We start from the raw sequence: 13,880 nt of genomic DNA on the forward strand, positions 1-13,880 counted from the left end.
TGCAGGACAGAATTAACCCTTAAGTAGATGGGTGCAGTGCAGAATTGACAATGAGTGTGTGCAGTGTTGCTTTCTAAGTAGAGGGCCCTGATCTCGTGATAAGTGTGTACATGTGTGTAGAAAACATGTTCAGCGATTCTCTTTGTATTTAAGACTCTCGTGGTATACATTTTCCTATGTGGTGCTTGAGGAGTTTCATTCTACAGTTTACAAGGTGTAATATTTGCACTCTAAATTCTCAGGGTATGCTATTTTACCCAGATACTTGAAAGAAAAAGGTGCCCTGTATTTTTTCAGTACTGTTGATGGAGGAAAATTATGTGTAAGTTTGAGAAAACTGCTCATAAAAATCAAGTCAATAAGCTCTTGGGCTTTTACATAATTTCTAAGGAGATGTATACATAGGTAATATATATTGCCAAAAGACTGCTTATATATTCTTTAACTTCTGGGTCTGAGATAGGCCTCACAGGTGCATAGAACGACTAAGAAAGCATGTAGCATTTGCTCAAAAGTGCCTTGAACTTGAATCTAACCTGAATCACACTCCATTTGTGACATGTGTGACGTAAGACTAAGAAGGAAGACTCTAAAACATGGACTCCTATGTGTGCCCATGTCTCTGAGGAGAACTGAGCATTCACTGCAATACCCGGGAGCCGTCAACACACTCAGTATTTCATGTCGTGAGCGTATTGTTAGATTTATTCCTGTTTAATTCAAAATGGTGCACAACAAAATACACACATCTAGTTTGGTTTTCCTTTAACTTTCTGAATTGCTTTTTTTTTTTTTCAAGCCAGTGGCATCAAACCCTTTCCGGGGTTCCCCGAGTTACCACCCCCCGCCTCCTTTGAAGGTGTGTGTGTTTATGTACTTATCTATAAAATGATATTCTTGTATTGTAAGGATAGTGGTGGTTGAAGAGAATGTGATGACTGTGGAAGTTATGTCTGAAGAGAAGATTATATATTGTGTAATGCATGAAGAGAGACGTGGGGCAACGTTGAACGACACCCCAGACTGTGAAGGATGGCGTACGGAAAGAATGTGAACATTTTAACTGCATCAATGTGGTAGCGTTGGTGGAGAAGTCCCTAGCTGAGGTGTGCTGGGATTCAATGGTACAGTGCCATGAGCATGGCGCAGGGATGGAACGTTGAATCCAGCCAACAGCTCCAAGATTTGCCTTTCAAGCGCTCTTGCCTGTGTAGAAGACTACTGAGATGGGATTCTGTGCGAGAAGCCTACTTGCCTTTAGCTGCCAGCATTTGTAAATGATGGTGCAATCTTGTGTATTGGTTTTTTATTTTGAAAGTTTTGAAAAAAAAATGTTTGTTGTTGTTTTTCCAGTAAAAGTAACCACAAAGAAAGCACGCGTGGTTGGTCTTTCTTTTAACTCAGAAAGCAAGCATTGGACGGTTTCGTTTTCTCCTAACTTGCAGTTTCACCTCGTCGTTTAACAAATTATTCTGTGAACACCCTACAACCCGGTACATTCATTTCCTATTGGTGTGGTAACAAGCACACACAGATTCCATGGCTTAAGGCCATGGCATGTTTATGTTCTTATAGCTCTGGAGTTTAGAGCCGTACCCAGAAAATATCACTGGGCTAACCTGAGTGTGGCCGGAGCATGTCTATCTCATTAAGTAGCATTTGTGGAGTTCTCAACACGGTGAGTGCTGCTTCACTGACACCAAGGAGCTACGCTGACAAGTGTCTCTGACACCCACACGGAGGCGCAACAAAGCGGTGGGCATTACTCTTAAAATCTGCAGATTACTACCCAGTGAAGCTCAGTGCTGTCGTGCTCCCTCAGCACAGCAATAGCCAACTGACATCAGTGTGAACATGAGCGTTCAAGACACCTGGACCCACGCTCAAGAAGACTCTCAGCACGCCTTGCATTCAACTAGGAAGGAGTTGGACGATTCAGAACAAGAAAGAAAAAAGAGCGCTTCCCTTATATTTTTGACTCACCTCTGGCTTCTGGTTCTTGTTCCTTGGGAAATTTTCAGATTTCTTCATGTCATGTCAGGTGTACGCTATTTTCCTCACTCTGCTACCTCCTTAGTTGTCCTAGCAAAGTGGGGAGGAGAGAAGTTATTCCGTCTTGCTCTGAACAGTCCTTCCTTTTTTACTGTTGTGATCAAATACTATCAAATACAACTTGGGGAGGAAAGGCTTTACCTCACAGATTAAAGTCCGTCACTGAGAAGAGTCAGAGCAGGAACTCAAGGAGGAAGTGAAGCATCTATCCTGGAGAAATGCGCCTGACTGGCTTGCTTCTCCGCAGCTTGCACAGTGTCCTAGTTAGGGTTTTATTGCTATGAAGAGATAAATAACCAAGGCAATTCTTATAAAGGCGAGCATTTCATTGAGGCTGACATACAGTTTAGAGGTTTAGTCCATTATCATCATGTCAGGAAGCACGGCAGTATCCACGCAGACATGGTGCTGGAGGAGCCAAGAGTTTCACACCTTGATCTGGAAGGCATCCAGGAGGAGACTGGATTTGTTTCACACCGGGCATAGCTGAGCACCTAAGACATGAATGCCCTGCCTCCACAGTGACATGCTTCCTCTCACAAGGCCAGTAAAGCCACACCTTCTGGTAGTGCCAGTCCCTATGGCCAAGCATTCAAACACATGAATCTAATGAGGGCCAAACCTATTTAGACCGCCACACTCAGCTTGTTTCATTATCCAACCCCAGCTAACACCACCGACAGTGAGGATGATTCACATCAATCACGCATAAAGAAAAGGTCCCATAGACTGGCCTAGAGGCCAATCTTATGGAGACATTTTCTCAGTTGAGATTTACTCTTCCTGGACAACAAAAGCTTATGTCGACTGACAAAAACTAACCAGCATGCTAGTCTTCATTTCAGCCTAACCACCAAGTCCTTAAGTCCAGACTCAGCAGACTATAGGTGTGATAAGATTTCCCTAAAGGTTGAGCTTAATGACATGCAGTTCAGCTGTGGACGTCACAGACTGATGTCTGTGTCAGAAAACACCTTAACCATGAACTGCTGGCGTTCTTGTTCACAAACAGGTTCACACCACTTTTGACAGGCAATTTTCACTGATTTTTTAGTTCATTTGTGCTCAGCCATTATCCTTAATAATGGAACTTTGTCCCTCCTTTGACCCTCTGCTTCCTCTGCTCCCCGTCTTGCTGGCTTCCAACCAATCCCATGTTGTCTTGATAGAGAACTTACCTACGTAATGAGGCTCCATTTATCGAAGACCTGCTGCAATATTGTAAAAACAATGTCTGACCATTCTTCTAGTTATATATCACTGGGCAGTACTCTACAACCACCGCCCCGCCTCCAAACCTAGTAATTAGAATAGTAATCACGTGGTTAGCTGACACATCTTCGGGTTAAGCAGGGATTGGCATGGCAGGCTTTTCTCTGCCTCACAGGGCAGTTGACAAGGACCAGAGACTACTCTCTCCCACTTCTCACTTACAGACCTGACAAGTTGCTGCTGTCAGCCGAGCACTGTGCTGAGCCATAGGCAAAATGACTTCCCTTCCTCTTGAAAGGCTCGCTGCTCGGACATCTTCAAAATGTACTGGCTAGGTTCCATCAGTGAGAATTCCAGGAGGCAGGGAGCAGATGTTGCCAGCTGTTTAGGGCCTGTCTCAGAAATGGATGCAGCATTATTTTCATCAATCCCACCCAGCAGGTAACCATAAAACAAGGAGGCAGTAGGCAGGAACGTAACCGCCGCCTCTAAGTGAGAGGTTTGCTAAAGAATTGGGTGGGATGTTTTCCTACCACCATTCACCCTAACCAATGTTAGAAACAGGCTTTTAGGAAGGAGTTCTGAAGTCAGTTCTTAGATAAATTTAGGTTCAGTCAAACATTCTAGAAAAGCAAATCTAGAGTGAGGGCGATGAACAATGGGTGAGGTGGGCAGACTTTCATGTTCGTGTTGGGCAATACTTTGGAGTCAGGAAGGGCAGACATCACAGTTGTACACCCAGTGTGGAGATAATCAGCTTCTTTTCTATGCCAGGCACTCTGGTTCATTAGGGATGTTAACTTTTGGGGAAGCCTTGAACTGTTGTGGGAATGCCTGACATCCTTATAGAGCTGTTTAGTCGAAGCCTTACCAAAGGCCTAGAGAGTGAAAGGAAACTGGCCAACGGTCACCAAAAAGGGAGACACGTCAGCCACCCAGCATATGGCTGGCAGGGAGCAAAGAGAACTGGGTGTGGACAGGAGCAGGGAAATAAGGGTCTTGCAAGAGACTGGAAGTGAAGAGGCTGTTTAGTTGTTCAGAGAACAGGGCAGCCACCCAGGGCAGTGAGGAGGAGTGTGCAGACAAGGAGCGTCATCAGCATCCCAAGTCAGGAATCACCAACACAAGTAGTGTGGAGGAGAATAACTGGTTGGTTTTCCTGTTCTTTGATGTTATAGCCTGATCAGTATAATATCCTTAACAGACAGTGTTTCTAGAAGGCTTGGATACTTTTAATACTACTGAATGGAGAGGAAGAATAGGTTTAAGACAGAAATGTCTAGGTTTGGAAGATATTTCTGTCTTTCCTATTAATTACTTTGATTCCCTAAGCCTTCATCATTGCTGTGAAATTAGCATAGTCACGGACATTAGTCATACACACTATAGTACTGAACTATATACACACACACTCTCTCTCTTAAATACACACACTCAACTTAAAAATAAAAATAAGTATTTTTAAAAGTAAAAACAAAGTTAAAAAAAATCTACCAGCAGAGGCCAGCCAGTTTTGTTGGTGTAGTTACTCCCACCTGGTAATATTTGACAAGTACTTGGGAATGAGATGCCTTTGTCCCTGATAGCTTCTGCATGCAGGGGATGGGACAGGAGCTGAGCTTGGGAAGGTCCATTTGGGCAGAAAGGCAAAGGAAAGCAAGAGCGACACTAAAGGAGCAGCCAAGTAAATGTATAACTTGTTTGGAAAAAGCAGGCCTTGGAGGGCAGAAGGGGTGTTCGTGAAGAGCCATGTCTATGTGGCTGCAATGAAATGCTGAAGCTCACTAGGCTTTGCGGAGCTTCCATTCTATACACCTAAGAGTGCAAAGTGACAGTTCCATACCCAGAACTGTGAGGAGCAGGGAACGCTTGGATATCTGCAAAGCACCTAGAACTGTGCACAGGATTTGCCTGTGTGCCGAGCAGTAAAGGGAGAGGGAGCCTTTAGCTTCTGGAAACTGCCTACCCTCTCAGAGCTCTGTATTGCTCTCCCCCCAACCCCCTCGGATGCCCAACTTCCTATTTAAAGAGTGTGAGACCACCTCTGCTTGGAAGCACCTTACTCTCTCTCAGCACTCCACCTGTGGAGTGTTTACACTCTGTGGCTGTGTTTACACAGCTGGTTTTCAAGCAGAGCTAGTGGAACACGGGTAAAACCATGGAGACAGATTCCCAAAGCACGGTGCGACTGACCCACCGAGCAAACAGGTCATTTAAGTCTATGCTGGAAAGGGACGGTCCATACTTTTATGTGTAATCCCAGAGGATGAGAGCAGGAATCTTTCTGGTAAAAATAGAAGGGCGAAAATATTTTATAGGTTTGTGTGATGCTCCAAGCCAACTGTAAAAAAATTAAACCTTCATTAATAGGGGAGGAGGACAGGAGAGGAGAAAAATCACTGATATTCTAACCCACCTGTGACGCCAGGGCAGAAGAGAAATGATGAGTGCGGCTCTTTCTAGTGGTAGAGATTTTAGGAGATCTCGATTTTTGTGTTGTTTTGAATCTTATCACACACGGTCTGCAACTGTACAGCTGGGTCTCTTGGAGAGAAGATAGAGGGCTGACACCTCTCTGAGATCTCAGATGACCCAGATAGCAAGGGAAGCTGGGAAACAGCCAAATCCAGAGGCCCATTCTTGGTGAGTAGTGGCTGGGGTAGAGCTGGAGAAATCATGGGACCTAGTTCAAGAATCACTTCTTGGACATTTTTTTCCTTCCTCCCTCCACAGTCTCTTAGGATTTGTAACACACTGATATTGGTCTAGCTGTACTGTTTACTTTAAGGTTTCTTGAGGCGAGACAACATAGCCCAAGAAGATGGAAGTAACAGAACTTTAAAACATATTTATTCTTTGACAGCTTCATACGTGATTAATATATGATGTATTTTGCTCATATTCATCCCCCGTTACCCTCAATAATGTCCATCCCACTCCCGCTGGGCCCCCTCTTACTTCCATGTTGGTTAGTTTGTTTGGTTGGCTTTTTGTTTGTTTTAATTAACCTGCTGGACTTAATTAAGGGTTGTTTACTGGAGCACACTGTAGTGAAAAATGACTCACACTTCCATTTATAAGGTTTTAAATGTGTTAGAGCTTAAATAATTTATTAGCTTTCAATGTTTTAAAAATTGGCGCATGAAGTCATGGACTTCCTTGTCAAATTTTAGTGTGTGTATGTGTGTGTTTTCTTCTTATGTATCCCCTTGCCACAGCCCTATTCCCCCTGTCCTGCACCCCCTTGCCTCGCTGGTCCTGTTTCTCCACCCCAATAGTCCTCACCTCTGCTTTCATGCCACATATTTTCTATTATTCTCTGTTGCCTTCTTTGATTTTTACCTGTTTCTTTCCTTTGATTATCTCTTTTTTACTTTCATGTCACACACACACACACACACACACACACACACACACACACACACTCTAGACGGTTTGAAATCTAGCCATCACATGTAAATGAAAAAGTGGTATTTGTTTTTGTGAGTCTCGTTTATGTCACTTAACCTGATGCTCTCCAGTTCTATGTATTTTTCTGCAAATATCAGGGTTGCCTTCTTCTATATAGCTGACTACAAGTCCACTGTGTACATGTATTATATGCAAGAATTAATCTGCTGATGGGAAACTGAGCTAGTTCCATATCTTGGCTATGTGGCCATGTCAGTATCTCTGTGGTATCCTTTAAATAAATATCTAAGAGTATCCCACTGGATCACATGCTAGCTTTCACTTCTCGGGGAACAATCGTAGTGATTTCCATAGAGACCCTTCCAGTTTACATTCTGACAAGTAATGAATAATAAATGTTGCTCTTTCTCCATATCATCGCCAGCAATTACGGTTTGTTTTCTGGATGTCAGCCATTTTGACTGGAATGAGGTAGAGTCTTTATGTAGTTTTGACCTGCATTTCTCCTGATGGCTAAAGATGTTGACTACTTTTCCAAGTATTGAATGACTTTTTATGTTTTTTTTCCTTTCAGAACTGCTAGTTTAACAGTCCATTTTGGGGGGGTTGGGTGCTTAATTTTTGCAGGTTGTATTGTTTACTATTCTTGTTGCTATGACCAAGTCCCTGACCAATATCAGGTCAGGAAGGTTTGTTTTGACTTCTGATTTGAGGGGACACAGTCCGTCACTGTGGACTGGCATGACAGCAGAAACATGAGGCACCCCAGGTCTGCTGTCAGGAAGCAGTAGACAGCGTGTGGCTGGGCTGTATTACGCTCTCAAGGCCTAATGTCTGAGACCTGCTTTCTCCAGGGAGGCTTCGTAAAACTTCCACGCCTCTCCAAATCAGCACCACCAGCGGGAACCATGTGCTCAAACATGAGCCTATCGGGGACACTGTGCATTCAAAGCACAACAAATGCCTTTATAGATTTTATACAAAATATATAATACGTAGAATAGCTTTATACAAAAGCTATTAATGTCTTGTGTGCTGTGTAGCTGACAAAGATAGTCTTCTATTCTGGCGGATTTTTCCCCTTTCTGCTGATTGTTTCTTTTGCTGTTCAGAGCCTCTTTAATTTTATGCAATTCTATTTGTCCCATGCTATTAGAGTCTCTCTACAAAAAGTCCTTGCCTATGCCTCTGTCTTAAGATACTTTGTCTGAGCTTTTCTCTAATATTTGAAAAAAAATTTTGTGTGTGTGCAAAGTGAAAGATATTGATGTAACTTCTTGTGCCAGATGCTGAACAAGTTGTCTTTTTTTTTTTTTTTTTTTTTTTTTTCTAATCTTTGTGCCTGATACCTTTGTCAAAATTTCAGCGGCTGTGGCGATGTGGATTTATTTCTGGGTTCTCTATTGTTTTGGGTCCGTACCTGGCTGTTCTTGTTGCAGAGGGTCTGTAGTGTGATCTGAGGTCAGGGACTTCTGTGCCTCTAGCATTGCTTTTCTCCTCAGGACTGTATTTGCTATTCGAGGTCTTCTGTGATTCCTTATGAGGTTTTGAGTTTTGGGGGGTGGCTGTTGTTGTTGCTGCTGCTGTCTGTTTGTTTTTGCTTCTGTAAAGAACGGCATTGGAATTTTGGTGGAGGCACATAGTAGATTGCTTTCCTTGAGGCAACCACTTCACAATATTAATTCTGCCAATCCATGAGCATTGGAGGTCTTTTTATCTGCTAGTACCTTTTTCTGTGTCTTTTTACATCTTGAAATTTTCATTATAGAGGTTTGCTAACTTCTGGGCTTATTCCTTGAAATTTTTTTTTAAATATACTGTGAATGAAATTTTATTCCTAGGTTCTTCCTAAGGAAGCTTGTTATTGGTATATAGAAAAGCTGCTAATTTCATTATGTTCATGGAGTATTCTCCTACTTTGCTGAAAAGTGTTTATCACATTGCAGAATTTTTTTCCTCACTTTTAAGGGTCCTTAAAGTGGAGGATCATGTTATGTGCCCTTCAATGGATGAACAGGAAAATAAATGATAAATCTGTGATGGAATGTTATTCAGCCATAAATAAAAAGAACGAAGCACTGATTATGCTACAATGTAGACAAACGCCGAGAACACAATGCTGAGTGAAAAGAATCAAATAACAAGTAATATATCTTAATCCATTAGTATGAGGTGTTCAGAACAAACAGGTTATTGATTTCCTAGGGTTAAGAGAATGAAAAGATTGGAAGCAGTAGGTAAAGGGGATGGATTTCTTTTTGAAATGATGCAAATGTTCTAAAAGTGATTATGATGACTATACAGCACCATGATTATACTAAAATATTGACTTCTACATAAGAGATAATGTGCATAAATTCTAATCCTGTAGATGTTTTGTCTAAAAAAATGTACAAATGTTATTGTAAATTAAAACTTACTTCTAAGCCCAAAAACTTTTCAAAGAGGAATGGACTTCTGGCAAAAGAAGAAGGGAAAAGGAAAGGAGACCTTCAATGTTGGAAAACCCTGCTGCGAAGGTCACAATCTGCCATCACCAGAAAGCCCTGAGCTCAGTGCAAATGGAGGACTCCGTTTGTTGGCGAGCCTTCCTCTTCTCTGCCTGGGGATCCTGGACCCCTACTCTCTGTTCCTGAAGAATGTCACCAGTCCTAGAGAAATTATCACATTATCCCCCCAGCCCCCTAAGACCCATTCAGCAAGTAGTTGGGACTCCTGGAATACCTTTCCATCTTAATGAGGCATCTCAGTGCCCTGCCCACTCCCCAAAGACCTATATAAGCCTTGTTCACCCCGAATAAAATTGATGCTTCCCTGCGCTGATCTTGGAAGGTCATTTCCATTTGTGCCCCAAATCCCCAGTTAGCAGCTTCTGCTACTACCATGCCCCCACCCACCTTCAACTTTTGATCCCTTTTCTCACTCTTCAGTACAAAAGCGTGCCCATCTATGTCACTTTGTTGAAAATTTAGTCGTATGCTGTTTGTAAGCCGCCAGCTCCCAAAGAATTCAGGCCTTTTTCAGAGACCCTTTCCATCGAGAGGCCCTGAGCGCTAGCCTTGCTGCAGAGGTTTGGCTCAGCGCGTCCCGAGGGTAATAAATAGCTGGATCAAAAAGCACAGATTCAAAGTAACATGACAAAAGGAGCTCAGCAAATTACATGTTTGTTTATTTTTCATCATCGCAATTTATTTTCTACTGCAGCCAAACTTCCATTTTATGTTTTTTCCACTTCCATTTTAAACTTCCTTTTGTTTAGTGGACAAATGAGCACCTGACATTGGGGAGGGGTTATTGTAATAAACACATCCGCTTTATTAATAAATTATGTTTAAATGTTTGGGGTGGCCTTTTAATTCATACAAACAAAGATGGTCTTTATTTAATTTCATAGTTTTAAAATACAAATCCATTATTTTCTTGAAGCAACAATCATCCCAGTCGCTGTTGGATGTTGTGTGTACTGCAGTCAATGTACTGGATGGAGCGTCCAGACAATTGAGGTATAGATAAAGTGGTAACTCTAAGGATGTCCCTTGCAAAGAACTGTGTATCATATAACAGTATCAAGAAAGACACATCCTGAGAAAAACCTAATGGATGCTCTGAAACTCAGTTATCTGTATTCCTGTATGATAATTCCATTTTCATTTTAAATGGGTAAATGCTTTCCAAGTGGTCTCACTGCCTGGCCGGGAGAGACATGGCACAGTATGTTTTAATTCTGTCTCTTACTTTCACGGTTATGAAACTATCAGAAAACATAAATATTAATTCTTGACATTGACTAACAAAATTCCTTTAAGTCTTGTCTCTGCCCTTTCTATAGACTTTCCCATAGACACCAGGGGGGGGGGGGAAGTAAAGAAAGAAAAGAAAAAGAAAAAAAAGGAGGAAAAATAGCTTGCTTGGGTTCCCTCCGCCCCTGCTCTGCTTAGGCAATGTGCTTCACAGGAAGCAAGTTTGAAGTTCTGTCAAGGGTTTACTTTGGCTAAAAGTTGTTGAATCAAATTGGCATTTGCCTAAGCCTTTAAGGTGTGGGTTTTGTTCTGTTTTGTTTTGTTTTGTCTTTGTTTTATTCAAATGCTAGTTTCTTCTTAGAGCAAACGCAGACTCACTGTCCTGGTTAGGAGTTTTGCAAAGTACCAAAAGCAGGCATGTTGGGTGTGCTGACTCAGAGTGACACTGTGGGGCATCTCCTGAATAGGCTCAAATTTAATCAACTTGCAGTACTCCATCGCTCTTTACAAACTTCTTAAATACAGGCAAGTATGTAAACACTGTGCTCTCAGAGAGCAAGGATTAAGCACGTCAAGGCACCCCGCTCTGGCAGAAACGGATCCAAGGGAAACACCAGGCGTCAGCTCAGCTTCAAAACCATCCAGCAGAGTCAGCACTCTCTGGCTGTGGGGGGAATACCATATTGCACATCTCAGAGTTCTCCTGATGGAGCGGGAGTTCACATCCGGCCACGAGGCTCTCCTTTCTTCTCCGAGAGACAAAGCCCCTACCTGTGGACAGCCTTTCGTATTTGGTCTCAAATTGCCTGTGTAGCAAGAGGAGGAAGGACAGAGTTACATAGAGCCAAGCCACCCAGGCAGCCCCAGGCACTCTGCTGCCCTCTGGAAGCTCTGTCTGGAGAGGAGTTGCAGGTACTATTCTGTAGCGCGTTCCTGTTGCTGTTTCTTCTGATACCAGCAAGTACATTGTGATTGGCTGGAATGTGGGGGTTCTACCATGTCCTGGAACAGAGGGCTGAATTCCTGGGAGGCTGTAAACCTCACAGGCCCTTCTGCCTCCCACCACTCATTCCAGAAGCCCGGCCTCGAGGTCATGTCCCGTCAAAGCATTGAGTCCAACAGGGTTTAAGAGCAGAATGTTGAGAGAGAAATGTTTCCAGCCTATGGTCCAAGTAAAATGATGAGCGAGTCTAGCTGGCCATGTGGCCGGGCTTGTGGTTACTGCATAAATACATGCATATGCATTATGAGTAAATTTATAGGGAATTATTCCAGACGTACGCATACGTTAACATTAGTGAACACTTAATGTCCTGAGCATAAGCCACCATCATTTGTTCCAGGAGAATGTAACTTAATGCTCAGTTTGTACTTAAACTATTGATGCATTTTAAAAAGATGAATCATGAAATCCCAGTAGAATAAGGTACTCAACTTTGGCCTGGTTATTACAAAAGATGATATAAATTGTAACTTGCTGTTTCAACGGTACAGATTATACCATCTGGTTAGATACTGTCCAAGGAAAACATTATAACTACTAGGGAGGAGTTGGGTGTTACCTAGACTCAAATCATTCTAGCTCCACAGGAAAGCTCTGCTCCACAGAACGGCAGCTAGGCCGTGTTAAGGACCTGGGGTTAACGAGAGTCAAGCCCAGAATGGAAGCGGGGCTGTGAAGATAAATGTACAACGGTATATAATAAGCTTTTCAGGACCTAAGCTTTCTAACACTTCTTGTTGTTTCAATCCAAGATGCCAAATTCTCAAGGTCCAAAAGTATAGCAAGTTGCTCTCATACAAATAGCTGTAGGTTCCCTTGGGCTATAGGAAATGGCTGGCCAGATGCATTCTGACAAAGAAGCAACTGCAAAGATACCAGACAGCAAAGGCACATGTGCTATTTTTACTTCTGAAACTATGTGGTCACTCCTAGAGTAAACTTTGTTTCCTTGAAAAGTTATTTCTAAATTAAATATGACTGAATTCTGTCTCAAATGAATGGACTTTGGTATCTTAGAAACTGAGTTTTCTTTCTTTCTTTTTTTTCTCTATCATTCTCTTACTTCTTTAAAGATAACTTGCTGCTTACCTGGTTTCTACTGTCACCTTTGAACTCTCACACTGAATGTCAAGGATTGAATGCAAGCTCTTGGTGAGGTAGGAATGCTGGAACTTCGGTGTGCATTCGTCTTACCTGAACGGCGCTTCAGCCCTGTCCATCTGCATGCAGACCAAGAATGGGTACTGTGAGAACTGCACTGTGGAGATGAACTCCAGGCCTGCCTCTGTCTCCGCTCTACTCTCCAGGCCAGCTTTCATAAAAGAAGAGTCCACTGTGATGTCACTGGTCAATACAACAGCCACCCTGTGGTTTAGACAAACATCTCTTATTACATTTAACTGAACAACTCACCAACTCTCCATTCACGGCACCAGTTGACTGAGAATAAACACTTCAAAATGGAGACAGAACCTCAGTGCACATAAAGCCTTGTTGGAAGCCAGTGGTTGACCACAGAAGAGTTGCTCTTTCTCTGGGCCTCCCTTGCCTGGAATTCTAGACATGGGAGCTAAGTGAAGATCACATATAACACTATTTGGGATGTGTGTACCGAAACCCAAGATAAGCCATGCCTGAAAGCTAGTCCTTTCTCAATCCCAGAAACACCCACATTTTCTTAGAAGTCTGAATACGTCAGGAAGGCAACGGGCATTTATGATAATTTTTTTTGTTAGCTATCTCTGTTGGCTTCAAGTTCGCTGTTTCAGTTGCCTTTTATTACTTTCTCCAAAGATTTGCTTAGAGGCGTGTGTATGGTTGCCAACGTACTTGAAAGAGTGCTGTGTAACAGAAAGCCATTCCTGTAGTGGGATATGGAGTGAAAAATAGGATGGCGTTAGCAGTGGTCCTTGAGAGAACTAGACAGACAGGTGGATGAGTAAGCGAAATGGCTTGCATGACAATGAAGAAATTAAAAAATAAAATCTAGTATAGGCTTCGATTTCTTTAAGCAGTTGTAAACTTTAAACTAAATGGTGGGAAATTATGTTCATGGTGAAAGCAGATTTACATGTCCATACATTTTTTTTTAAAACAGGAATACTAATTTCTGTCTGGCAAAAATTAGGTATAAGAGAATTCTAAAAGAAATTCTGCTGCTGTTGTTCTCAGGATAAGACAGGCCAATGCATTGTCTTAACCTTAGTGCTTTACCAGAATCTTCCACTGTGTTATACTAAAGTAAATGTTCAAGAGGTGTTATTTAAGTGAATGAGCAAGCAAATGAAAGATAGAAGACAGGATAGTTACAATATGAACACTGGGGAATGGGGGGATGAAGGAGAAATGAGCACAACAAATAGTTTATACTTATGTGAAAGTGTGCTTATGAATACATGCAATGAAAAAAATTTAAATTTGGTTAAAAATGAGATTATCATTTTATGATAGCCTAGTAGAAT

The 13,880-nt window shown here is 42.2% G+C and overlaps 1 protein-coding gene across 1 annotated transcript in view; it reads right to left on the reverse strand.

Moving 5' to 3' along the window:
- Positions 1 to 9,823: 9,823 nt before the first annotated feature.
- Mttp (microsomal triglyceride transfer protein) overlaps positions 9,824 to 13,880 on the reverse strand; it is a 41,890-nt gene continuing 37,833 nt past the window's right edge. Inside the window, exons 17-18 of the mRNA XM_055628183.1 lie at positions 12,613 to 12,783; positions 9,824 to 11,221 (exon numbers count right to left, since the gene is read on the reverse strand). Coding sequence (XP_055484158.1) covers positions 11,047 to 11,221; positions 12,613 to 12,783 — 346 coding nt within the window. The 3' untranslated portion in view covers positions 9,824 to 11,046. The remainder of the gene's footprint in view (positions 11,222 to 12,612; positions 12,784 to 13,880) is intronic.

This window comes from Psammomys obesus, unplaced genomic scaffold (assembly GCF_907164565.1).
Source record: "Psammomys obesus unplaced genomic scaffold, mPsaObe1.curated_primary_1811, whole genome shotgun sequence".
Taxonomy (NCBI): domain Eukaryota; kingdom Metazoa; phylum Chordata; class Mammalia; order Rodentia; family Muridae; genus Psammomys; species Psammomys obesus.